This window comes from Leptonychotes weddellii, chromosome 1 (assembly GCF_054177405.1).
Source record: "Leptonychotes weddellii isolate Sample4059 chromosome 1, ASM5417740v2, whole genome shotgun sequence".
Lineage (NCBI taxonomy): Eukaryota > Metazoa > Chordata > Mammalia > Carnivora > Phocidae > Leptonychotes > Leptonychotes weddellii.
Genome location: NC_138369.1, coordinates 1144450 through 1169194, shown reverse-complemented (window position 1 = coordinate 1169194; position 24745 = coordinate 1144450). Strand labels below are relative to the sequence as shown.

At 62.0% G+C, this 24745-nt stretch overlaps 3 protein-coding genes across 6 annotated transcripts in view; 2 read left to right on the top strand and 1 right to left on the bottom strand.

The window, feature by feature from the left end:
* Positions 1-19053, top strand: part of AP3D1 (adaptor related protein complex 3 subunit delta 1) — a 39534-nt gene extending 20481 nt beyond the window's left edge. The window contains exons 6-32 of the mRNA XM_081830048.1: positions 1375-1515; positions 2309-2448; positions 2595-2668; positions 2974-3023; positions 4117-4166; positions 4584-4632; positions 5142-5287; positions 5367-5515; positions 5585-5815; positions 6266-6497; positions 7426-7571; positions 7814-7955; positions 8646-8717; positions 9384-9459; positions 9897-10099; positions 10365-10438; positions 10533-10698; positions 11030-11089; positions 11559-11660; positions 12586-12732; positions 13103-13150; positions 13526-13715; positions 13978-14066; positions 14147-14232; positions 14634-14755; positions 14851-14930; positions 17999-19053. Coding sequence (XP_081686174.1) covers positions 1375-1515; positions 2309-2448; positions 2595-2668; positions 2974-3023; positions 4117-4166; positions 4584-4632; positions 5142-5287; positions 5367-5515; positions 5585-5815; positions 6266-6497; positions 7426-7571; positions 7814-7955; positions 8646-8717; positions 9384-9459; positions 9897-10099; positions 10365-10438; positions 10533-10698; positions 11030-11089; positions 11559-11660; positions 12586-12732; positions 13103-13150; positions 13526-13715; positions 13978-14066; positions 14147-14232; positions 14634-14755; positions 14851-14930; positions 17999-18094 — 3161 coding nt within the window. The 3' untranslated portion in view covers positions 18095-19053. The remainder of the gene's footprint in view (positions 1-1374; positions 1516-2308; positions 2449-2594; positions 2669-2973; positions 3024-4116; positions 4167-4583; positions 4633-5141; positions 5288-5366; positions 5516-5584; positions 5816-6265; positions 6498-7425; positions 7572-7813; positions 7956-8645; positions 8718-9383; positions 9460-9896; positions 10100-10364; positions 10439-10532; positions 10699-11029; positions 11090-11558; positions 11661-12585; positions 12733-13102; positions 13151-13525; positions 13716-13977; positions 14067-14146; positions 14233-14633; positions 14756-14850; positions 14931-17998) is intronic.
* Positions 19054-20238: 1185 nt separating this feature from the next.
* Positions 20239-22906, bottom strand: IZUMO4 (IZUMO family member 4). Of its 3 annotated transcripts, XM_031039545.2 has the most exons (10): positions 22670-22906; positions 22313-22393; positions 22149-22220; positions 21824-21850; positions 21652-21727; positions 21453-21500; positions 21305-21368; positions 21087-21104; positions 20860-20874; positions 20239-20546 (listed from the first exon to the last, which is right to left on the bottom strand). In XM_031039545.2, exons 1-10 carry the CDS (start codon positions 22881-22883, stop codon positions 20274-20276), a joined length of 888 nt encoding a protein of 295 aa, XP_030895405.1. In that variant the 5' UTR covers positions 22884-22906; the 3' UTR covers positions 20239-20273. The 3 variants fall into 3 exon arrangements, 2 of the variants coding, with proteins under 2 accessions (XP_030895405.1, XP_081686452.1); XM_081830326.1 differs by lacking the exon at positions 21305-21368; XR_014148378.1 differs by having other exon boundaries at positions 20410-20546; positions 20860-21368.
* A 189-nt stretch (positions 22907-23095) lies between these two features.
* Positions 23096-24745, top strand: part of MOB3A (MOB kinase activator 3A) — a 16713-nt gene continuing 15063 nt past the window's right edge. The window contains exon 1 of one of the 2 annotated variants that reach the window (XM_081830409.1): positions 23096-23429. The gene's annotated coding sequence lies outside the window, so the exon portion shown is untranslated. The remainder of the gene's footprint in view (positions 23430-24745) is intronic. The other variant, XM_006743698.3, reaches the window with a different exon arrangement.

Genomic DNA, 24745 nt, shown 5'->3' with positions numbered 1-24745 from the left:
CCCCCCCCCCCCCCCCCCGCCGTGGGACCCAGCCTCGGGCCGTTGTCACCCTCACGTTCTTTCTTCACCTCCTTTCCAATAGCCCTGCTTGGGGCCAGAGGTGGGTGGCGCCTGGGCGAGCACCCGTGCCATCCAGCACGCGCCCACCAGCTCCCACCTCACTGGTTCCCAGCAGGCAGTGCGCTCGGTGAGCCTGCTCCTTCCTGCCCCATCCCTGACGCCACGTGTCTTTCTCCGGCCATGGAGTGACTTCCTGTGCTTCAGTCCGTTTGAAGGGCAAAAACCCCAGCTGCTGCTCATCTGCAGGGTGTCCAGAGCATTTTTCTAAAATGCGGATGTCCTCTTACAAGTCCTGGTTCTCAGAGGCATCAGTCGTTCACCCAAATCTCCAACTGATTGGGAGGCCATTTCCCATCGGTTTTATCTGGGCAGAGCAGAAGGGTGGCTGCTTTCCTCTCTGGAGAGTTCTTTCCATGTAGGTCAGCCTGTTTGTTGTGTGGACGCATAGGTCCGGGCTTGTGGTTTCAGACTGTGTGTGCTAGCAGCTTCTAGATGGGGGGTCCATACACCACAGCCCTGCCTCCTGCAGCTGCCCCCCACTGTAAGTCGCTTTGCCCACACGTGGCCCCGCTCTTCCGCTCACGTGGTCTCCCTGGTGGCTTCCGAGCCGCCACCGCAGGACCCCAGATACTGCCCTTCTGGCCCAGAAAGCTGCCGATGTGGTGAAGGCAGCGGCGAGTGTGGGAGGACGCTAGTGAGTCGTGGGGGCTGGGAGCTTTCTCGGGGTGTGGCTCCCCGGGGCCCGGACAGGTGGTAAGTGTGCCCACCTGAGGGCCAGCGGCCTTCCTGGCCAGAGTAGAGTTCCAGAAGGACAAGAGCTCCGGGATGGTCCAGTGTGGAGGGGAGCCCTGGACACCCCTTGGCACCCTGCTCCGGGGACAGGCCTTGGACGCCAGAGGAGTCGGAGACCAGCGTTGACTGGCGAAGGCTCTTCTTCCAGTTCAAGTCCCCTCCCTCTCTTTGTCCTTCATTGGGTTCCAGTGAGTCTGAGAAGGGTCTCGGCTTTGGGAGGGCAGGTCTAGGGTCATGGACATGGGGAAGCTGGTTTCAGTTCCACGCAAGACTCTGTTGTGTGGTCCCTGCACTCGGGGCAGTGGCGCAGGCCCGGCTCGAAGGCCAGAAACCAGATGGGCTGGAGAGAGGGTGTCCCTCCTGGTGACGGAGGGGAGACGGGTGGGTGTAGGAAGGTGAGCAGGGCAGGTGCGGGGAGGTGAGGCGTGGCCAGTGGAGATGGGGAGACCTGGGTGTTGGGGGAGGGGAGCAGGGCAAGTGCGGGGAACAGTAGCAGTGTGGAAGGGAGGCTGACCGGCCCTCTACTCCTGCAGATGTCGCACACCAAGCCATATATCCGGAAGAAGGCTGTGCTGATCATGTACAAGGTGTTCCTGAAATACCCCGAGTCGCTGCGCCCCGCCTTCCCCCGCCTGAAAGAGAAACTGGAGGACCCTGACCCCGGTTTGTTGATTCATGGTGGGACGGTGTGGGGGGCGCAGGGCTCCGCCAGCATCTGTGAGGACCTGGTGGAGGGTGTCGCAAGGGAAGAGTAGGGCTGCTAGGTCCTGGGATTTCCGTCCTGGTGTCCCACCACAGACGGCATCTCCTTACTTCTTGGCACCATGAGATACCAGGTTTACCTTCTGCTTTCCCCGCTCCGGCCCTGGAATCCGCCACGTCTCCAGGGAGCTGGTCCCATTTGTTGGTGTGGGATGTAGACCCCAAGCTCCAGGCGCTGGGCGTCCCCTGGCTGTGCCTGGCTGTGGCCGTCTGTCTGCCTGTTGGCATTCACGAGTATTCTGATGCCTTGACTGTGGTCCCACACCGCAGGGCTCATGCCAACCTTCCTCCTGTTCTCGGTCAGTCCTTCCCTCATCGAGGACTCTCTGGGCTGAGCTCACACAGCTTCTCTAAGCGTGAGGCAAGTTCAGCTTGTCTCGGGGGAACCTGCCTTATATCGGGGAGAATGGGAGGGTGTGGAAAGTTCTGGTAGGGGAAGTAGGAGCCAAGGTGGCAGGTGTGGTAGATGTCCTGCACCGGGGTTACTTTGATCCTTCAGGGGACCAGCCCCACAAACTCAGGCGATGCCTGGCTCTTAAGAAGTTTGAACCATGTCCCCAGGTGATGAGCACAATGCCAGGCACAAAGCAGGGGTGACCAGGCTACTGAGGAGGACAGTCCTCCTGGATAAGGGTGCAACCTCCATTTTGATGATACTCTTACTGATGAGGAGGTCCCCCCCTTTACTTCAAAGGGGTGCAGTCAGCAGCGGTCAACGTCATCTGTGAGCTGGCCAGGCGCAACCCCAAAAACTACCTTTCCCTCGCCCCACTGTTCTTCAAGCTGATGACCTCCTCAACCAACAATTGGGTCCTCATTAAAATTATCAAACTGGCAAGTATCCCTCCCGAACTTCCCTTTTCTTACCGAGTGAAAAGGCCCCGGCGTGTCCTGGGAGCGTCCTGGGCGTGTGGGTGGGGGTTGGAGTCGGTGCAGTCTATTCCTGCCCCGAGTGACCCACCGGCCTCTGTCATCCCTAGTTTGGTGCTCTGACCCCCTTGGAGCCAAGGTTGGGCAAGAAGCTGATTGAGCCTCTCACCAACCTGATCCACAGGTGAGCCCTGGAGCCGTTGGCCCTTGCGTGACCCCTGCCGTCTGGCACTTGCAGGCCTGCACTCCCTCTGGGCACGGGGACCCTGGGGAGAGTCTTGTGGTGGAGAAGCAGAAAAGTTCCAGGAATGGGTTCAGTGTGTGCGAGTGTCAGAGGCCCCCATTGGCAGTTAGAAAGGGAGGCTCGTGTCCCTTGGGGAATGCCACCGACCAGGGTGACAGCCGCGTGCACGGGGGGCCGGCAGACGTGTGCTTTCCCTGCATTTCTCAGGCGTCCTGGTCCTCACGCCTCTGCTCTTCTCCCTCCAGCACGTCTGCCATGTCCCTTCTCTACGAGTGCGTGAACACAGTCATCGCAGGTGAGGGGCCAGCCACCGGGTCTAGGGCAGGCGGCTGTGGCACGTGGAAAGCTCTCCCTGCTGCCACCCTGGACACCGAGGTGGGGCCCCACAGTGCAGGAAAGATCCCAAGATCCTTCGCCCCGTGTCCCTGCCACCCGCCTCTGGATCCCCTTGGGAGGCGGGGACGGCTCGTGGCACACCTGTCAGCAAGACCTTCTTCCCTGAGAGTTTTAGAGCAGGTCTCAGGCACCATGCCATCCCCTGTGGGTTCTAAGCATAGGAACCTACTACAAAAAGGTTTCGTCAGATGGGACCAGAAGGCACTCCTCAGAGTCTGCTTGGAGTCCTGCCTGTTTCAGTCAGTCTCCAGCCAAGGACCACACAGCGCTGGCTGATGTGTTTCTGCACGCTTGACAAGTTGAGCCCCTCTACCCACATTATTTGTTGGAGCCAGAGTCGTGACCCACGGGGTTCACCTCCTCATTGCTTGTCTGTCTGCCTGAAGCTGTTGGGAAGCCAGCTTTATGGTCCCTCCTCAAGGCCCTGTGGGCAGCCTGAAATTGAGCAGTTCGCAGGAAGCTGGCCCAGGGTCCACACTCCATGATTAGAGCCATGTGGTCCCTGAGGCTTAGTGACATTGGGGGAGAGGAAGGGTGGGCCTTTGGGGCCGGCTAATGCCTAGAGGCAGCAAATGCAGGACCTGGAGAGCAAGTCTCTGTGTCTGGAGTGGTCGGTGGGGGACCCAGGATATAGTAGGGTCACAGCTGCCCGCGCTGATGGGCAGGGGGCTGGGGGGCATAGGGCGAGGCAGCAGGCCTGGTACACGGCAGGGCTGGTGGGTCTCAGGAGGTTCTAAGAGCCAGCAGGTGGGGTTTGCCCAGGCTCTGCGGGCCTGCCCTGGATGGAGGTGCCTGCCGTGGGGTTGTGGTCTGTGCTTCCGGCCATAGAGCCCCAGCAGCCAGATGCCATCTCGCGAGCCAGCCTCCCCGGGAGAGCAGTTGGGCCAGCAGTGCCTGGTGTGGCGTCCCATGCCCAGGGTGGACGCGGGTGGGTGGGCCTCTGCACATGGGTGAGGCTTGGCGAGTTCCTGAGGCGAGGTTTTCTGTTTCAGTTCTCATCTCCCTGTCCTCTGGCATGCCTAACCACAGCGCTAGCATCCAGGTACGTCCCTGGGTGCAGACTGCCGTGCGCTGCAGTCGGGAGCAGCCTGGGGAGGGGCGGGGGGCGGGGGATATGCCGCCCACCCCACATCTGCAGCCGTCCCTCACGCACGGCGCCCGGCACTGGGCCCTGGCCAGCCTGTGCCTGTGCAGTTGACAGTTGGGGGGGTGGACACAAACGTTGGCGCCCCTGGAAGCCACCGGGTGTCAGTGTGTGCGTCGGCAGGCGTTCCCCAAACGTGTGCCCCTGGGGGTGCTCGCAGGCAGCTGTCCTCTTGTGCGATGGGTGCTGCGCCTTGTGGGGCCCGGCGTCCTCCACCCTCCCAGGTCGCTGGGCCTCCGGGCTGGATCAGGGGCTGAGGCTGGGCCTGCACTCTTGCCTCAGGAGGCGTGACTACCGTCACCTTCCCCTTTGCAGCTTTGCGTTCAGAAATTGAGGATATTGATAGAAGACTCCGATCAGAACTGTGAGTCTCTCCTCGCCCTGCACACGCCGTAGGTCCTGCGCCCGAAGCCTTTGCGGCGCCGGGGCTGTCGGCCTCGTAGGCAACCAGGCGCTCGCGCTCCTCTGCCGTGCGGCCCGCGCGCACCTGACGCCGGGTCTGTCTGGGGCAGGGAAGCGCTCCCGGGCCTGGCCTGTGCGGGGCCGGACAGTGACTTTGCCCAGCTCTGCGGGCCCAGCAGCGTCTGCCACTGTGCTGGGGGCGTTCACAGAACGGGGCTTCGTGTCGGACGTGGCCCGTGGCCTGCCGTTCACCACCCCGGCTTTAAGGCTTGTGCGTCTGGGTCGGTCAGGGGCAGACTGGGGCACCCGGTACCCGGCGTGCCGCCTAGGACCCCGGGGTCTGCGTGCGGCCGATTCTGACCGCGTCTGGGTGGTCGGGCTCGGGCTGCAGACCCGGCCTCGCTCTTTCTGTGCAGGCCCCGAAGCCTGTGAGGGCGTGCCCAGGTTAACGGCATCTCGCCATCTCCGCAGTGAAGTACCTGGGCCTGCTGGCCATGTCCAAGATCCTGAGAACACACCCCAAGTCCGTGCAGGCTCACAAGGACCTGGTCCTGCAGTGTCTGGACGACAAGGACGAGTCCATCCGCCTGCGGGCCCTCGACCTCCTGTACGGAATGGTGTGTGCCCCGCCCCAGGCCTGCTCGCCCCGCCCCACGCCGGCCCTGCCCTGCCCTCACCAGCTCCTCCCGCCCCCAGGTGTCCAAGAAGAACCTGGTGGAGATTGTCAAGAAGCTCATGAGCCACGTGGACAAGGCCGAGGGCACGACCTACCGCGACGAGCTGCTGACGAAGATCATCGACATCTGCAGCCAATGCAACTACCAGCACGTCACGAACTTCCAGTGGTCCGTGCCCCACAGCCCGGGGGGCGGGTGCTGGCGCCAGGGGCACGCCTCAAGGGCTCCCTCCTGCAGGTACATCAGCGTCCTGGTGGAGCTGACCCGGCTGGAGGGCACCCGCCACGGCCACCTCATCGCTGCCCAGATGCTGGACGTGGCCATCCGCGTGAGGGCCATCCGCAAGTTCGCCGTGTCGCAGATGTCCGCGCTGCTCGACAGCGCACACCTGGTGGCCAGCAGCACCCAGCGCAGCGGCATCTGCGAGGTGCTCTACGCAGCCGCCTGGATCTGCGGGGAGTTCTCCGAGTGAGTGGCTCCCCGGGGGGAGAGGGGTGCCGGCAGACCCGTGTCCCCGGGCCCCTGCTGGCCGCCCTGGTCTCTCCTCCTTGGGGCTTCTCTCTGCCGAAAGAGCTCCTTTAAGCACACGTGTTTCCCGCCCCGAGAACAAGCGAGAAGCCGGTCCCAGCGCGGCCCAGGACAGCTGCATCTGTCCCCAGCTCTTCTCTTTTCCTTGCCCGTTGCAGCTGCGGACGCTCCGTCACCCAAATGGTGCTGTCGCTTTGCTTTTGTTTGCTCTTCTCGATGCTTTTGCCTGCGGCTACTGTGTGATTGTCCCTCGGTCACTGCTTTCTTCCTTAGAGTCCTCTCCCTCCTACCCCGGGTAGGGGAGTGCGCCCACGTGACCTCTGTAGCAGATCGGTCCTGGGGCTGGGAGCCACAGGAGTGGCGTGCTCATCAGGCCCTCCCTGTCTGCAGGCACCTGCAGGAGCCCCACCAGACCCTCGAGGCCATGCTGCGGCCCAAGGTCACTACCCTGCCCGGCCACATCCAGGCCGTGTACGTGCAGAACGTGGTCAAGCTGTACGCATCCATCCTGCAGCAGAAGGAGCAGGCTGCGGAGCCAGAGGCGGCCCAGGACGTTACCCAGCTCATGGTGGACCGGCTGCCGCAGTTCGTGCAGAGCGCGGACCTGGAGGTCCAGGAGCGGGTCAGTGTTTCTCAGGGGGCTCCCACCTCTGGAAGAGCCCGTATCTCGTGCTTGTGTCTTCCCAATAGCAGCCAGCTTTGCCTTTCCCCAAGGGCAACTTGGAGAAATCCGTTTTCCAGGGCTCTGCCCCAGCCGGGGATGTGGGCAGATCTGGGCCACCCGTGGTGGGGGAGGCTGGGGGTGCTGGCCCACAGGTGGGGCCTGGGGAGGGGGAGGGGACACAAGACAACAAACAAGTGGGAGCCGCCGTAAGGGTGTGTCGTTGGCCTTTGAGGGAAGCATCCTGTTGGCAGCGGGTTTCTCGGTGGGTGAGGACCGGGGTTCCCGCTGCGGTGAGAGCTGGTTTGGCACGTCCTGTGTGACAGCAGCTGGGTGGGAGTTTGTGGGCATCAGAGGCCAGGCCGCTTCTGGTGCCCTGTGGGTGACCAGTATGTACACGAGCATTGAATGTCACTCGCTGGGCCCGGTCCTCCACGGTTGAGAGCATCTGCATGACATTAGCGCAGCTGGTGGCCGCGGTCCCCTAGCCGTGAGTCACTCTGGGAGCCACGCTCGGGCAGAGCCCTAAGTCGGAGCTCACAGACGACAGCATCCAGAGGTGCCTATGTGTCTCCTGGAAGCGGGAGCTGCGGGTCATTGGGGCCGCCCAGGCCTGTCCAAGCGGTTCTCTTGGACAACAGTGCCCCCTCTGCTCGTGACCCCCACGTCTTATTTGTGGGCTGGTTTCTTCCTCGCTGGATGCTTCTTCCACAGAGCCCATGGCTTCTGGGAGCTTTTGGATGTTCTCAGTAGGGTTCAGGCAAGGGGCTTCCATGCTCGCCTGCCTTGGGCTGGGCATCCACGTGGTCCGAGCAATGAGCTGCGTTGCCTAATGGCCTTCAGGGCTAGTCCTCTGTGACCCCCTGTGACTCCCCTGTGGTCCCCTCAGGCGTCCTGCATCTTGCAGCTGGTCAAGCACATCCAGAAGCTTCAGGCCAAGGACGTGCCAGTGGCAGAAGAAGTGAGCGCCCTCTTTGCTGGGGAGCTGAATCCGGTGGCCCCCAAGGCACAGAAGAAAGTTCCGGTTCCTGAAGGGTGAGCTGCGCAGCGGGTCAGACGACATGGGCCGGGATGGCAGGCGGGACCACGAGAGCAAAAGTGCAGCAGGGCATTGACTGATGTCTCTGTCCTGGGTAGCTGTGATCTCAAGTGGTGGCTTAGCCTTCATGTCCTTGTCTGCAAGAGGACAGGGGTGTTCCTGCTTCGTGTACTGCCGTGAGCGTCCAGGGCTGAGCACTCATGCTGGAGCTGCCCTGTGACCTCACTGTGTCTTATAGCCTGGACCTGGATGCTTGGATCAATGAGCCGCCCTCAGACAGCGAGTCTGAGGACGAGAAGCCCAAGGGCATCTTCCATGAGGAGGAGCAGCGCCATGCCAAGCAGCAGCTGCCGGAGGCAGATGAGGAGGAGCTAGCCCGGGTGAGCACCGGCTGTGCGGAGGCAGGGTTCCTGCCCGCCGGGGCCTCCGGGGCAGATGGCCTCGCTCGAGCACGCTGAACCCTGAGCCCACGTGTGCTGTGCGTGGTCCTAGCAGGTCTGGGCTCAGCCCTGTGGTCCTCCAGGGAGCACTCAGCTGCCCTTTGAAGTCTGGGTTGGGTTTCGTTGAAACGAGAAGCGGCTTCTCTGGAGCCCAGAGCTCCTCAGGAAGAGCCAGGGGGGCCTGACCTGGTTTCCGGGGGCTTCTGCTCCTGCCTCCTGGGTGCAGGATTTACAACGTGCAACATTCAGAAAGCCTGGAGAAGAACAGATACTGTGTTACCCCAGCTCCCCACCCCACTGTGTCTGGCTCTTTCCTTTCTGAAATAAGAGGTGCCCCCCAGGAGCCCTTTCTCCCACCCCTGTGCAGGCTGAATCTTCGGGCAATGGGAGCTAACTCCCAGCTCAGCTCTTCTTTGGAGCTGAAAGGCCTCAGACAGCTCATCCAGCCTATCTGAGCTCCCATCCTTGAAACAGAGATGGTCATCCCCACCTCTTTGGGTCGTTCCTGACCCCATTCCTGCTCCTGTTGTGGTCTTTCTCTTGGCTGAGGACTGACAGTAAAGTTCTGCGGCCTAGCAGGGTGGGTGTGTGACCCACGTGCATTCATGGACTTGAATCCTGTTCCTGCAGCGTCGAGAAGCGCGGAAGCAGGAACAGGCCAACAACCCGTTCTACATCAAAAGTTCGCCGTCCCCCCAGAAGGTAAGGCTGGTTCCAGGTCGTCTTCCACAGACGCTCTCCTCCCCCACAACCCCCTAGGGGTCCCATCTGCAGGACGGCACTTCGTTGTCACAGTAGGTCCATGTGGCCCAGCTGCCAGGTGGGTCCCGCCCACAACACCGAGTACAGGCTGCTTCACGTTCCAGCTCTTGATCCAGGTGGTGTCCGCTGCCCTCATCCATGTCCTCCACCCACTAGGCTCCGCCAGGTGGACACAGCTGCACATGGGTGCTCTCTTGGTTCGCTTCTCTTGGGATTGCCAGGTCACCTCGTGACTCTGCTCGACCCTCTCAGGGCCCGCAGACGGCCCCCGCCTGCCGCATGCACCCTCACCAGCTCCTGTCACGTCTGGCTTTCTGACTCCGGCCGTCCTGGTGGGCGCCAAGTGCTCGTTAGGTTCCGGCCTGCACTGCTTTTCTAAACTGAGTAGGCGATCGAGACAGAAACAGTGGGCGGAAGCTTTCTGACTTGTGCTTGTACACTGACGGACCAGTCCCCCAGTCTGTAGGGAGCCACGCCCCCCGCCCCCCAGCGGGATCCCACACACCTCAGGCCATCTGCATGTTTCGTGCTGGGACGCGGCCCCTCCTCGGCATCCCCATCTGTCGTGCACTCTGCCCGGTAACGCCTTGGTCCTTGCTTCTCCAGCGGTACCAGGACATGCCGGGTGTGGAGCACATACCCGTGGTGCAGATAGACCTCTCGGTGCCCCTGAAGGTGCCAGGCAAGTATTTGCACGGGCAGTGTAAGCGAGGTGGGGGGGCCAGGCCTAGCTCCCAGACGCAGTCAGGCCTGGCCTTGAAAGCCTCCTGCCTGCCGTGCGCACTCTCTGCCGCACCCCTGCGGCCCCTTGGCTGTGGTGGGTCCCAGCTTGGAGGGTGAATGGGGGGCACAGGCCAAGGGCCCACGTGTCTTAATGCTCGTGCCACGTCATTCCTTCCCCTTCCCCTAGTCCTAGCCCCCCCACCTACCCCAGCTGCTCTGGGCCTGCCTGTCGGCATTCAGAAAGCCTCTGCTCGCCTCCCTCTAGCACAGACCACGGTGGGCTCTCCGTGCTGAGCCCCCGGGGGGCCCCCCGTCCACACATGGCTCTCAGGGCTGGGGCTGGTCTGGGCGATGGCAGGGCAGCGGCTGAGCACCGGGTCATGCGCGCACCCACAGGGATGCCCATGTCGGACCAGTACGTGAAGCTGGAGGAGGAGCGGAGACACCGGCAGAGGCTAGAGAAGGACAGGAAGAAGAAGAAGAAGAAGGACAAGGAGAAGAAGGGCAAGCCGCGGCGCCACGGCTCGCTGCACACAGAGAGTGACGAGGACATCACCCCAGCGCAGCAGGTGGACATCGTCACCGAGGAGATGCCCGAGGTCAGCCCCCTGGGGCGTCCCCGCTCTCACGCCCGGGGCACAGGGAGGCTTGGAGCCAGCACGCACTGTGCCCCAGGCCCCGGAGAGGGGTCTTGAGCTGTGAGCGGGAGACCCTGGCACATCCCGACCTCGCTTCCTGCCCCAGATGAGGTCCCCTTTCGAGGGTGGGCCTGGTTGTCCTTTTCTGAGAAGGGGGTGAGGGGCTCCGCAGACTCGTTGGGCATGGGGCTGGAGGGACTGGACACAGAGCTCCTCTCTTCCTCAGAACGCTCTTCCTAGTGATGAGGACGACAAGGATCCCAATGACCCCTACAGGGCCCTGGATATTGACCTGGACAAGTAAGCCTGGGGGCGGGGCCGGGCCTGCCCCACGGCTCTCTGTGTCCTCTGTGTCCCTGTCCCCTCACTCTGTGACCCGCCTGCCTGCCCCCAGGCCCCTGGCTGACAGCGAGAAGCTGCCTGTCCAGAAACACAGAAACGTGGACAACTCCAAGTCTGCTGACAAAGAGGACGTCCCCGTCGTGGAAAAGAAGATGAAGAAGCCCAAGAAGAAGGAGAAGAAGCACAGGGAGAAGGAACGAGAGGAGAAGGGGAAGGAGGTACGGGGGCCCCACAGACACCCCCACGCTAAACTTCACGGCCCTCTGTGTCCACCCGTTGGTCACACTGGGGGAAGGGCTGGGGGTTTTAAAGAAGTGTGGACCGTGGGTTGGGTTGGTTGTTCACGGGACGTCTGAGGCTGCTTGTTCTGACCGTGAGAGAGCTAGAAGTGCCACCCCGGGCCCCAGCCCTGACGTTGTGGTCAGCTCCCTGCGCACTTGGGTCCTGTAGAGCTGAAGCCGCCTGTCTGGTTGGGGGTGGGGGCCGCCCGTGCCCGTCTGGAGCCTGTCCTGCTACTTAAGCCAAAGGCCTGTCTTTCTGTGGTTTCAGGGCGAGGACTTAGACTTCTGGCTGTCCACCACGCCGCTGCCTGCTGCAGCCCCAGCCCTGGTAAGAGCCTGGGGGCGGCCTGTGCCGGCCCTGCACGGTCCTCCACGGGGCCTTGATCGATCTGCCTCTCCGAGGCGTCCAGGGACACCTCCTCTGGGCTCTGCCCGCCCCAGGGGTGTGTGGATGTTGGAGGCGCCCTTGCACAGACCAGCCAGACGTGGGCCAGCCCGGTCCCCTGCCTGCGGTCTGGTCCAGTCGGTGGCTGTAAGAACGGCCCTCAGCACAGCCTGCGGCTCCTGAGCTGGGCGCAGCCTTGAGCTGTTGCTTCCTGTTAAGGATGCGGCCTGGGCGCCTGGGCACTGACCGCACTCAGGGCCCCCAGACTGACTGCCCCTCTGCCGGCCGCTTGCGCTGTGTGGTGGCCACGTGCCTTGGTGCTGACCAAAGAGGCCGGGTCAGGATGTGGTGGGGGCTGGAGGACACCTAGGCCCCGCCGCCCCCTTGAGCCCCACCACCTGGCCCCCTGCAGGAAGAGCCTGAAGTGAATGCCGTCATCACTGCCCCTAAGGAAGAGGGTGAGGAACCCAGGAGAGAGGAGGAGGATGACGACAGCGAGCGGGACCCCGAGAAGGTGAGGGTGCCCGCCCTGGCTGGCAGGGAGCTGGCTGCGTGGCTGCACTGAGGGCTGGGGGAGGGAGGCTGGTTGCCTGCTTCCCGAATCCCGTGGGGGGGGGCATGGGGTCTTCGGGGGTGGGGTCCGGTTGTGTGCTTCTGGGCTTCTAGTTTTCACAACAGCTGTGCTGTCACTTGCACGCTGCAAAGGTCGTCTCTTTAGGGAACACGGTCCAGTGGTAGTGACTACGCCCACAGGGTTGTGCGGCCATTCTCTACTTACTTCCAGAACATTCCATCACCCCAAAAGCTACCCAGTCCCCATCAGCCGTCACTCCCCATTCCCCTCCCCCAGCCCCTAGCCCCCACGAGCCCCCTTCCCGTCCGCGGATGAGCCTGTTCCAGACGTGTCACCCATGTGGACTCACATCCCACGTGGCCTTCCGTGTCTGGCTCCCTCCCAGAGCGTCGTGGGCTCGGGGTCCATCCCCGGGGCAGTGCGTGTGGGCACCTCGCTCCTGTCTGCAGCCGAGGGACGCTCCCCGCGCGTGGGGCACACGCTGTGTGTATCCGCTCACCCACTGAAGTTTTTGCCTTTCGGTTGTCGTGAATCGTGCTCCCGTGAACATGGGTGGGCAGATTTCTTCGTGGCCGTGTGTTCTCATCTGTCTTGGGTGCAGTGAGGATCTGGTGTATGGGTTCTTGCTGGTCTCCCCATGGGTTTGTACCTATGGGCAGCAACTGTCCTGCTGAGCAGTGGGTTCCCAGGTGCTCGCCTCTTCCCCACGGGCCTGGGGCTTGCCGCTCCGTCCGCTCTGCCACGCAGGAGAGTGTCACTGACGTGTGTCCGCGGCCGCCTGAGCCACCACGGCCTGTGCCTTCCTTGCTGGGCACCGCCGGCCAGAGAAGTCAGAGTTAACCCTGATCTGCTCTTTTGGTTCCAGAAATCTTCTAAACGTAAGAAGAAGAAGCACAAGAAGGAGAAGGAGGAGAGATCTAAAGACAAGAAGAAATCCAAGAAGAAGAAGCCTCCCAGCGACAAGGCGGCAGAGCCTGTCGAGAACGGCGCGCTTGATGAGGAGCCTCTCCCGGTGAGGGGTACTTCACTCGCCTCCCGCAGGCCCGCCAAGGCCTCAGCGCGGGGAGAGAGCCCAGCCGAGTCTAGGAGCTGCGTCCCCGGGCCGGCGGGCAGTGGGGCCTCGGCGCGGGCGGGTGAGCCCCGGGGGCTCCAGGCATCAGGGAGGCGGCGCTGTCACGTGACAGGAGTTCCTAAGGTGCAGGCTCGTGTTGTCCGGGACCCGGGGCGGCTCCTTGCCCACCCCGCCCCCCCCGCCCCCAGTTCTAAGGTCCCCGTGTTTCCCGCCTGGAGTGCTTGGCGGGTCGTGACAGGCCCTGTCGTGTCGGCAGCTGCCACCTTCGGGTTCTCACTGGCCCAAGCTGAGTGTTTTCCTCTGTTTCCAGCCCATGTCCAGCTACTGCCTCCTGGCTGAGAATTCCTACATCAGAATGGTGAGTGGCGTGGGTGTTTTAGGGCACCAGTGGCTGGGGTAGGTGGGGTCCTTTCTCTGGGTGTGTGGAGGGACAGTGGAGGCTGTGAGTGCGTCCCAGGGCTCCTGCTCCTAGAGCCTCCCCCACCGGAGCCTTTCTGGGGGGAGAGGGGCCCGGGGGTACTTTCTGGTGGGTGGGGCAAAGGGCCGGTGGGTCGACCAGTGGCCGTCAGAGAAAGGGCCGGAGTGGCTGGAAGCACAGGCAGCACGGAATGCTGTTCCTTGTGAAGGGGGTTGGGCACTTCTTCTCAGAGATGGTCTGCGTTTGCACCGCAAGTGGTGCTGGCATTCCCCAGGCCCCTCGTGCAGGCTGGCTGACCCTGACCTTGCCCCGCAGACGTACGACATCCAGGGCAGCCTGCAGAAGGACAGCCAGGTCACTGTGTCTGTCGTCCTGGAGAATCAGAGCTGCAGCTTCCTCAAGAACATGGAGCTCAACGTGCTGGACTCGCTCAACACGAAGCTGGCCCGGCCGGAGGGCTCCTCCGTCCACGACGGCGTCCCCGTGCCTTTCCAGTTGCCCCCAGGTGTGTGGGCCGCCGGCAGGACGCCTGGGGCTGGGGGGAGGCCAGGGGCTCCTGCTGTTGTAGCCCCTCCACCCGGTCCCGGGACCCCCACCCCCGTCACCTGGCGTCCCTCAGGGGCTGAGCCCTGTTTTCTGACCAAGGTGAACAGCACTGAGGACAGGCCCCGGGTGGGGTTGTGTCCCTGCCACCCGCCAGGGTGTGGGACGGCAACTGGACACTGCCCCACGCCGCTCTCGGGCCCCGCTCCTTCTCCCCTCCCCAGGCATCTCCAACGAGGCCCAGTTTGTGTTCACCATCCAGAGTATCGTCATGGCCCAGAAGCTCAAGGGGACCCTGTCCTTCATTGCCAAGGTAGCAGGGCTCAAGGCGGTGTCAGGAGCCCCTGGGACGGTGCCCTGCCCCCCGCTCATTCTGTGCACCTGCTCCCACAGAACGACGAGGGCTCGACCCATGAGAAGCTGGACTTCAAGCTGCACTTCAGCTGCACCTCGTACTTGGTCACGACGCCCTGCTACAGGTGTGCGCCCGCCCCCCTGTTCTGCCCGCTGTGCAGCGAGCGTGCAGGCGGTGCGGGTGCACAAGGCCGGCTCGGGCCAGATGCTGGTTCTCTCCCAGGGCCAGAGGCTGGCGTGGACCCCGCCTTATCCCACAGTGCCTCCGTGTGTGTCTGTGTGCTGATCTGCTCTTTTTAGGACACTGGTCATATTGGATTAGGGTCCTGTCTCCAAAAACAGTCACATTCTGAAGTCTAGGGATCAGGATTCAACATGGGAATTTGGGGGGGGTATGGGTTAGTCCATGACCTCTCCTGGGACTCTCAGAGACCCGGCGCTGCAGACACCCAAAGGAAGGTGCCACCTGGAGGCGGCTGGGGAGCCTGCCTGTCCTCAGCCTCCCTGTGCTGTGTCCTTCCCGCAGTGACGCCTTTGCCAAGTTGTTGGAGTCTGGGGACCTGAGCATGAGCTCGATCAAAGTCGATGGCATTAGTATGTCCTTCCAGAACCTTCTGGCAAAGATCTGTTTTCACCACCATTTTTCTGGTAAGAGATGGGATGTGGCCCTTAGTGCCTGTGTGGTGGTGGTCCCCCTGCTCCGTGAGAGCCAGCTCCGGCCTCACGCGCCCCCTCCGTTGCAGTGGTGGAGAGAGTCGACTCCTGCGCCTCCATGTACAGTCGCTCCATCCAGGGCCACCACGTCTGCCTCCTGATGAAGAAGGTGAGCCCAGGGGGCGCGTGCGCCTCCGCCTGAGCTGTCGGGTCCACGTGGGAATGGTCTGCTGCTTCTCTCCTTTGGTGTCCACGGGGTCCGTGGCCATGCCTCCCCTCGTTCCTGACGTGGACAGTGTGTGTTTCCTCATTTTTCTTGGTCATCCTGGCAAAAGGTTTATCAGTTTCCTCAGTTTTTTTTTAATGACCTTTTTAGGGGCGCCTGGGGGGCTTAGTAGAGAGTCTGACTCTTGATCTCGGCTCAGGTCTCGATCTCGGGGTCGTGAGTTCAAGCCCTACGTTGGGCTCCATGCTGGGTGTGCAACCTACTTCAAAATAAAACTAACTTTTTAGAAACTTTGCTGTGTTTTTATAAGCAATAAGTAAATTTTGTGGAGTTCTGTACTTTTTCTCCTTTCTGCCCACTTTGGGTTTATTTTGCTCTCTTGTATGTTGGTTGAGGTGGGAGCTGAGACTTTGCTTCTCTCACGTGGTGTTTAATCTTACACATTTCCCTCAAAGCAGCCCATTAGCTGATCCCCACAAATTTTCATACGTCCCATTTTCATATTTCTGTAGAGTTCACAACATTTCCTGATGTCTGTCCCCAGTTCTGTGAGCCACAGGTTACTGAGAAGTGTGGTGTGTTTGGATGGTTTTCTACTCCCTCTGGTTGGAGGACGCGCTGCTTCTGTTTTCAGGTTTTTGAAAGCGTTGAGGTTTGTGTCCTGGCTGCGGACGTGGTCACTTGTGGCGGGTGGCGTCCTGTGGGTGTGTGGAGACGGTTGAGTGCTCTGCCCGTAGAGTGGACCGCCCCGTGGCAGTCACCAGGCCCCGCTGGCAGCGGTCCCGACTCCTCTGGGCCCCTGCAGGCAGGATCGCCGGCTCCGCACCCCCGAGTGAGCGGCGCGCAGGCTGCCCATTCCCCGTGCCGTGGGGCTCAGTCCGTGTCTGCTGGTGGGTGCGTCAACGAGCGTCACGGCGTCTTGACCCTCAAAGGTCCCTCTTCCTCTCACGGGGTTTACTGTGCCATCCAGTCCTTTGATGTCAGACAAAAAGCCCCTCTTGCTGTCTTGTGATCGGTGTTGACGTGGTGTGTCTGTCTCTTGCTGGTGGGAGTGCTGTCCTCGGGAGCCACGTGTTCTTGGGGCTGCGGGCACTTAGCCCATGCCCGGGATTCCTCCTGCCGCCTTCCCCGTCTGTGCCTTCCAGTTCCACACCGGCCTCTCTCTCCTGCGTCTTGGGCTGAGCGTTTGCCCCCCCGCCCCGGCCCCTTGGCCCCGTGGTCACCCTCCACACGCTGGCCGTCTGTGGGCCCCGCAGGTCCTTCCCCGGACTAGTTTTCCTGGACCTTCTCTCGGTGTTTTCAAATCCTACCACTTCCAGGGCGCCCGGCTGGCTCCATCGGAGCATCTGACGCTTGATCTCGGGGTCATGATTTCGAGCCCCACGTTAGGGGTAGAGATGGCTTAAAAATAAAATCTTTCCAAAAACAAATTTAAAGTCGTGCCCCTTCCTTTTGCAGCCGAGTATTCTTGCTAAGAGCCCCGGCCCTCAACCCTTCCTGGTGGGAGGGCGCCGTTTGCCACCCTGCAGGTTTCTCTGTGCCGGCAGCTGCAGCGTCTGGGCAGGACTGCTCTGGGGCTGTCTAGCCATTGGGAGTCTGCTCACTTCTTGAATGTTTGCATTTTCACATTTTTTGCAAAATTTTGGAAGTTTTTAGCTATTATTTAAATCCTTTCTCAGGGTGGCTCAGTCGGTTGAGTGTCCAACTCTTGGTTCTGGCTCAGGTCACAATCTCAGGGTCATGAGATCAAGCCCTGCATGGGGCTCCACGCTCAACAGGGAGTCTGCTTGAAGATTCTCGCACGCATGCACGCTCTCCTTTCCTCCCTCTCTCTCTCTCTCAAGTAAATCAATCATTTTTTTAAAAACCCTTTCTCGGCACTGGGTTCTTCTTCTTGTCCCTGTGGTGTCCCAACAACAGGCATCTGGGACGTGTGTTCCCATCCCTGCCCGCCCCCACCCTCTGTTTGTCCCGGTGGGGCAGTCGTAGCCATCATGCCACCTATCCAGTGCGTGTTTCATGTTGAGGGTTGTGTGTTTGGATCTAGAATTTCCACGGGCGGGGGTGCGCCTGGGTGGCTCAGTCGTTAAGCATCTGCCTTTGGCTCAGGTCATGATCCCAGGATCCTGGGATCGAGCCCCGCATTGGGCTCCCTGCTTGGCGGGAAGCCTGCTTCTCCCTCTCCCACTCCCCCTGCTTGTGTTCTCTCTCTCTCTCTCGCTGTCTCTGTCAATTAAATTTAAAAAAAAAAAAAAATCTTAGAATTTCCATGGGGGAAGATCTTGCATTTTTTTGCTGAGATGTTCTGTTTTCCTGTTTGTTTCAACAATGTTTGGGACTCCTCACTGGGGATCCTCCTAGTAGGTGCTTGAAGACCTGTGTTGGACGGTCCCACAGCTGCCTCGTCCTGGCCTGGCCTTTGTGGTCTTTTCTGCTGGGTTGAGCTGGGGTTTCCCGGGTCTTTGGATGCGGAGTAACTGGGGCCATGTTAATGTCTGTGCAGATGTGAGCACAGGCTGCAGGTGCTGGACGTCTCGTTCCAGCGCACATCTGTCTGTCTTGTCAGGGTGGCCCAGCCGCAGTCCCACGGTGCGTGCACACGTGAGGGGGACATTGGTGTGTCCTTATTGTCAGGGAACCACCCCAGCAGCTCTTGGATAACTTTACAGGTTGCTTTCCCCACTGGCCTCTCCGGGATCTTCGAGGCTCTGGATGCTCCCCCCGAGGTCCCCAGTGAGGATGTGGGGCTTTGCCGGATTACCCCGCTCTGCCCAGCCCTCACACGGCATGGGATAAGGGTTCTCCAGTTCTGGTCTCAGTCCTCAGTCCGCCTTGGCTGGTCTCCTCGCTCGTCCCAGGCAGACACTCCATCTGACCCGGGGCCCCTCCCTCCTTTTGGTTCTCAGAACACCGAGGAAGGTGCTGTGAAAAGTTAAAGGATGAACATACCGTCACAAGGCAGTGTTTTCATGTAGTATTTCAAAATTCTGTGGTGGTTTTCTCTTTTTCAGGGGGAGAAGTCCGTATCCATCGATGGGAAATGCAGTGACTCGACGCTGCTGAGCAACTTGCTGGAGGAGCTCAAAGCCACGCTGGCTAAGTGCTGAGCCTGGCCTGAGGCCTCGCCAACACAGGGCGCCCACTGTTGACGTGGCGAGATGACGCGTTGCGTTGATGTATCCTGTCATTGTTTTTACTTTGATTCTCTGCCACTCCGTTTGGCGAGAAGCCCTGACGCCGTCCCCACCGGCAGGGCCCCCGCTAGCGAGGCCGGCCACCTGAGGAGCAGGCATCCCCACCCTCGGGCTGTGGGTGCTCCGTGGACGTGGATGGCACAGAGTGGTGTGTCCTTGCTTCTGTGAGGCCGTCCGAGTCCCATGAGTCCCCCAGATGCCCTGCCCGCGGGCATGAGCTCACTGCAGAGACGTTCCCCTTCACCCTCCCAGCCGTGGGTCAGGACATCTGGTGGCCAGAGGGTTGTGCAGGCTGCTGTCTGTCGTGTTCTCTGCGTCCCACTTGCGTGTTCATGTGTCGGACGGGGGGCTGCCACCCGCAGTGGGGGTCCAGTTGGGATCCCTGATGGAGCAGGACCTGGACCCTGTTGGTTTATGGTTTTTTTCCTGTTCAGTGAGATGTGTGTCCGTCGGCATTGTTTGGTGAGCGGTGGGACTGCTTGGGATTCCAGGCCCTTCCTGTCGCTGGATGCTCCACAGGGTCTGTCCCACATTATGCCCACAGCTGCTGGGAAGGCGCACTCCTAGGGTGGCACTGGCCTCTGGAATGTAGCCCACGGAGTGGGGCCCGGGAACCCCGGACCACGCCCGTGAGATGCGCTGCCTCAGAGGTGATGGTCCTCAATGACGTAACTTCCTTTTGACGAACACTGTCACTTTAGCATGTAGAGTAACCTATCACAGAATCCTGTGCGGTGATTCTAGAACCTCAGAATTGTATGATGTGTTCTATAAGAATTGATTTGCTATCGACATTCCCAGATAAAGGAGAGACATATCACGCTGCTGTAATGATTTTGTGTCAAGATGATCCAATAAACTTGTAAAACAGACAGTTATCCGTTGGGTGTGCTTCCCGTGCTGGTGAGCGCGCCTGGCAGTATAACGGGGACTCTGGACAGTCCTCAAACTGCCAGGGGGCTGGCCGGAGTCTGGGGGTCCCTGACCCTCCTGCCCATGCGCCCTTCCCCTCAGGATGGAGATGATGTCACCCCCATACGCTGTCCAGGCGCCCGAGCTTGGGCGGTGTGGCAAGGAGCCGCCTGACCCATGGGCTCCAGAGGTCCACCAGCGATGCACAGTGGACGTGCCCTCCCTGCCTTCCCCAGGGCACCCCACTAGTGAGGGGCATGTGGGTGAGCGGCGGGAACAGGTGCTGCGAGGCAGGCCCTGCTCAAGTTGGTCTAATTGGCCACGTTTGCACTGGCTTTACTGACCCCACGTGGACAAGGGACAATTCGGGATGAGTAAGGCTGGGTCAGCAGACAGAAAGCCAGATCAGCCCTAGCTGGAATCGCAGGCGGGGAGTGCAGAGCCCGAGCACAGACGAGGCCTCGTGAGAGCCTTGGCCAGACCCACCTGCCAGCAGCGTCCCTGCTTGATGGTCATCCGTCCAGAAGCACCAGCCACAAGGCCTTCTCAGTTTTCTCAGTGGAGAAAGCAGCATGTCCCGTACCGTGTCGGACCCGGCGCTGACGCAGCGTGGGCGGCGCTGGCCTGGCCACCAGCCTGTGCCCCCAGCACCCATCCCCTTGGATGGGCGCTCGGCCCATGAGACCGCTGTTCTCCACAGCCCGCCAGCATGTCGCTCCCCACACGCCCTGCGGACTTTTCCTGACCTGGACAGACCGCTGCCAGCAGCACTTCCCGGCACGAGGCCACCTCCCAGCGGGACCCTGGTGCCCGAGCCCCTGCTGGTCTACTGTGCAGATCAAGCACTTGGAGCCTCTCGTGAGCCACGTGGAGGCTTTGCAGAAGGAAACGACGCCAGGAGACAGTTCCCGTGCTCCTGTGGCTCAGGTTTAGTCCAGCGTGGCGTGAACCCCGAGAGATACCCAAGCTGGCCCTGGTTTTCACCAAACTGCAGTCTCACTTTGAGTCCTCAGGAGCACCCATCCGCCCACAACTCCTTTCCATCCAAGTCTGCCCAGATGTGTTTAGATGGATTGCACTGAAATGGGCGTGGACGTCCCTGGGCCCTCAGTCCTGCCCCCGTTGCCCTGAGAAGGACCGCTCTGTGATGAGAAATGTCAGGGACATTTAATAATTGCATCTAATAGCTCTGTGACCCCGCCCAACAAAGCTGCATACCCCTCCCGGGGGCCCCCAGGCTCTGATGGGAGTGGAGGGACTCGAGGCAGCAGCAGGCCTGCTCCGTGGGGTCAGGCTGGGACAGTCCAGCTGTGTCCTGGCTCCACCTCCAGGCAAAGGCCGGTCTGGCAAACCCGGTGGCTGTCAGTGCTGTGTCAAGCACTCGGAAGCATTTTCCAGAGTCAGGTTGGCCAGGTGTGGGGGCTCGAGACACGTGAAGCTTGGTGATATCAGACTGTTGGGGAGACATGGGTGCCCTCAGCCCTTCTGTCCCTGCTCCATCTCACCCCCCCCCCAGAGTCTTTGCTGGGGCCCTGGGGCCTGTGACAGGGCTACAGACAAGACCCTCAAAGCTCAGCTTGGAGGCCCTGGCTTGTTTGAATCCTCTAGACAGCACTGGGGTTACGCCCAACACTCCCACAACAGGCTGCAAAAACTGGGTGGGGGGCTTGGGCAAATTGGCCATTGGGCTTTGATCTCTGGCTTAGGCTCAACCCCTGTGTACGGAGCCGCCGGGGCTCCCAGCCTCCCTCCTCTGGGCCACTCACAAGGCTAGAGTGGTTCTGTGCATCCAGGGGAGGAGGAGCTGATGTTTATTCACGAAGTGATCACTTGGTTGTGGTTGCAGAGGTGACATCTGGCTTGTCCCAGGTGCAGAGATCCCTGCCGGCTGTGTCTGCCCTCTCCAACCCCTCCCTGTTCGTCCCCACCTCCCTTTCAGAAGGCCTGGTCAGAGCTTGGCGAGGACAGGCGGGGGGGTGAGGGGGTGGCTTACCTTCTGTTCGTGTCCTGTCTGAAAGACACGACAGGGTCTCACTTGGCCCTCAGGTCCCTCCACTGGGGCAGATCCGTCACGGGGGCCCTCCCCAGCTCTGACCACTGTCCTTCCCCCCTTGTGCCTGCTGAACCCAGAGACGCTCGCGGAAGGAGCAGCTGGGGTCGCGGGCACTCGAGCCAGGCTCCACTCCTGTGGCTGCGCTGGCTCACACTCACCCACGAGGGCTCACGAGCACACTCACTGCCTCGGATGAAACTCACGTACTTGTGCCACTTATTTCTACAACGACAGCAGGGCTGGACTCAGGGGCTGGCAGGGCTGGGGGTCGGGGTGCCCTCCCGGAGCCCAGCTGCCCCAACTCACATGTACAGGAGGAGGCCCCGTACGGCTGCTTCCCACTGTGCCGACGACCTGCGGGCGCACGGGCGTGGAGATGGGGAGGCCCCGGGGCCAGAACCCTGCCCTCCCCGGGTGCTGGAAGGCCAGGGAGGGGCAGAGGAGGGCCCCAGGCTGGCCTCGGGCTTGGGGCCCCCGCCCCTCCCCACCCCAGCCTGAGCCCTACTCGCAGTTGTAGCCAAAGCAGACGACGTGCGAGTCGGTGCAGTTGGTGCAGGAGATGGTCTCGTACTGGAAGATGCCTGCAACACAGGAGAGACCGCCGCAGGCTCCCCGGCCTCAGCCTCCGGGGCGGCGGCCACCGCTGGGCCCCACGGGCTGCACGGGGGCTCACTCACCACAGTGACGCTGACAGTCAATGCGGCCTGTGTGGGGACAAGAGGACCAACCTGTCTGTGCCCTGCTCCGGCCCACCCTTCCTGCCCTGCCCAAGACCCACCCAGGTGGCGCTCAGCCTGGGAGGAAGCAAACCGCTGTGGGAGGGCAGCAGCGGTATTCACCCATGCCTCCAGGGTCCGGTAGGGCCAGGGGGCAGGGAGGGGTGGGGTTTATCCACGAAGCCTTGCCGCTGCGCACGGGATGGAAGGGTCCCTTCCCCGGGGAGCTGCCCTTCTCCCCTTTGTGGCCCTCCTCCACCCACCCCCAGGCCCTTCATTTGCTCACTTTCGATGATGGCATTCTGGATGAGGTGCACCTGCTCCCGAAAGATGGCTCGCAGCTCATTGGGGAAATACCCTGATGGGGGTGGGCAGGAGGGAAGTCAGGCTCCGGCGGTGGGCAGAGGGGGGCAGTCTCCGTTTCCCCACGCGTGGCTGCCGCCCGCTTACCGGGGAAATACATCTTGCCCTGGTACAGCTGATCCATCTTCTGGTACACGGCATTCGCCACTTGGTCCAGCTTCTCCTGGGCTGGGGGCGGGAGGAGGCAGGTGAGCGCCTGGGGCGGGGCGGGGTGGGGAGGTCCGGCAGGCCCGGGGGGCCTGGCGGCGGGGGTCGGCGGGCCCGGGGGCTCTGGCGGCGGGGGTCAGGCAGGCCCGGGGGGCCTGGCGGCGGGGGGCCGGGGGCGTCCGGCGGGGCCGGGGGGCCTGGCGGCGGGGGTCGGGCGGGCCCGGGGGGGTCTGGCGGCGGGGATCCGGCGGCGCCGGAGAAGCGCCCGGGCGGGCCCCCCTCTTCTCCCGCACTCACTGATCTCCGCGGGGATGGCCAGGTGCAGCTCCTTCATCGTGTCCTGGCTCCAGTCGGTGAGCAGCGAGCCCGACACGGGGATGTCGCCCACCCACCAGGACTTGAGGTTCACGTGATGGCGGTAGAAGGAGAACTTCTCCGAGAAGTTGCTGTGGCAGTGCAGGCAGCCGCGGGCCAGCGCCGCCGTCAGGCCCAGGCACAGTAGCAGGGCCATGGCCCGCCGCCCGCCGCCCGCCGCCCTCCAACCAACGGCGCCTCCCGTGCCACTCCCCCGGCTCAGGCCCCGCCCCCTCAACGGACAACTGCTGGCCCCGCCCACGAGCCGCCCCTCCCAGGGGAAGCTTCAGCCCCGCCCTCAGGCCGCGCCCCACGCATGCGCCCACGGCACGCGCTAGCACCTCCTTCCGGGCTGGCCCGGGCTGGAGGACCGGCTCCGCGTTGCCGGCACTGCGCAAGCTCCGCCCTAGGCCTGGAGCCGCCGGCACCAGCCAATGGTGTCCCGGCCCGTTTCCGGTTGCCAGGCAACAGAGAGCGCGGCTGCGGGGAGCGCCCCGCCGTTCTAGACCTCGCCCCCCCGCCCCGGCTCCGCTTCCGGGGAGGCCCAGGCCGGTAGCGGAAGTACATCTGTCTGGGCGGGGTGGCGGTGGCGGGGGCGGGCGGTGCGCTCTGTTGCTCCACGGCTGCGGAGGGGAGCGGGCGGTGGGCGCCGGACGCCGGACAGCCGCGAGCGCCGCCCGGCCAGTTGGGCGTGAGACCGCAGGTGGGTCCTCTGAGGGGCGGCCGCGGGCGGCGGGGAGGCCGAGTCGCTCGGGAGGGGCGAACGCGGGCGGCGGGGAGGCCGGGTCCCTCGGGAGGGGCGAACGCGGGCGGCGGGGAGGCCGGGTCGCTCGGGAGGGGCGAACGCGGGCGGCGGGGAGGCCGGGTCCCTCGGGAGGGGCGACCGCGGGCGGCGGGGAGGCCGGGTCGCTCGGGAGGGGCGACCGCGGGCGGCGGGGAGGCCGGGTCCCTCTGGAAGGGCGAGCGGGCGGCGGGGAGGCCGGATCCCTCTGAGGGGCGACCGCGGGCGGCGGGGAGGCCGGATCTCTCCCAAGGGGCAGATGCGCTTTCTGGTTTTGGACTTGGTTCTGTGACACATGGCCCCATCCAACCGCTTCCTTCTTCCCGCCTCCACCACACATAAAGTTTGGGGCTCTTAGCCCATTTTACAGGCTCAGCCTGGAGTGATAGCAAAGGTCACACCCCTGGCCAACACCAGGGCAGTGCACTGCAGCCTCCCCCAAGGTCCCCAGTTGACATGCTAAGGACTAATTGTGTCCCCGCGTGTTTGTGGTCACCTGTCAGGGTCCGTTCTCAGAACGCACTGAACCAGTCTAGTGGTTACGGGTGAGAACAGAGCAAGTGGATGTCCTGCTTGCCCCTCCACTCCCCCCTGCAGGCACCCACCTCCTGCAGCACCCTGCTCGGGCCGACTCCCGCCGTGGCATTCCCTCTCACTCACCCCAGCAGAGCTGAGTTGGCGGGTGCCACAGCCGAAGGCCACGTGTGGCGAGAGCCCTTTAAAACGGGCCTTGTCCAAATTGGGATGTGCTGTGGGCACCACATACACACCAAGTCCCAGACACAGAGCGTGTCTCTTTTTTCAAAAAAAAAAAAAAAAAAGGCAAAATGTCCATAACGTTTTCTATATCCGCTAGGTGTTGAAATGATATTTTGGCGTTCCTGGGTAAAATATGATACAGTATTAGTAGTAACCTCACCTGTTTCTTTGCACTTCTTCGCTTTTTAGCAAAGCTACTGGAAAGTTTGAAATCTCGCCCATGGCGCATGTTATATTCCTAGTGTTTTCTGTGACGTTCTTTCCACAAATGTCAGTCCAGTTCCTGATTTCACAGGATTCATTGTTTTCTGTGGCTTTAGTTAATTCTTAAATGGGGTAAGCTACTCAAGGATTTAACCAAATGCTTGGTGTATTGTAATTGAATTAGGGTTGGTTATAATTTTGTTTAAATTGAGGTTCAGAGCAAAACGGAGTGGAAGGTGGAGTTCCCCCAGACCCCCTCTCTCTGTAAATGCACA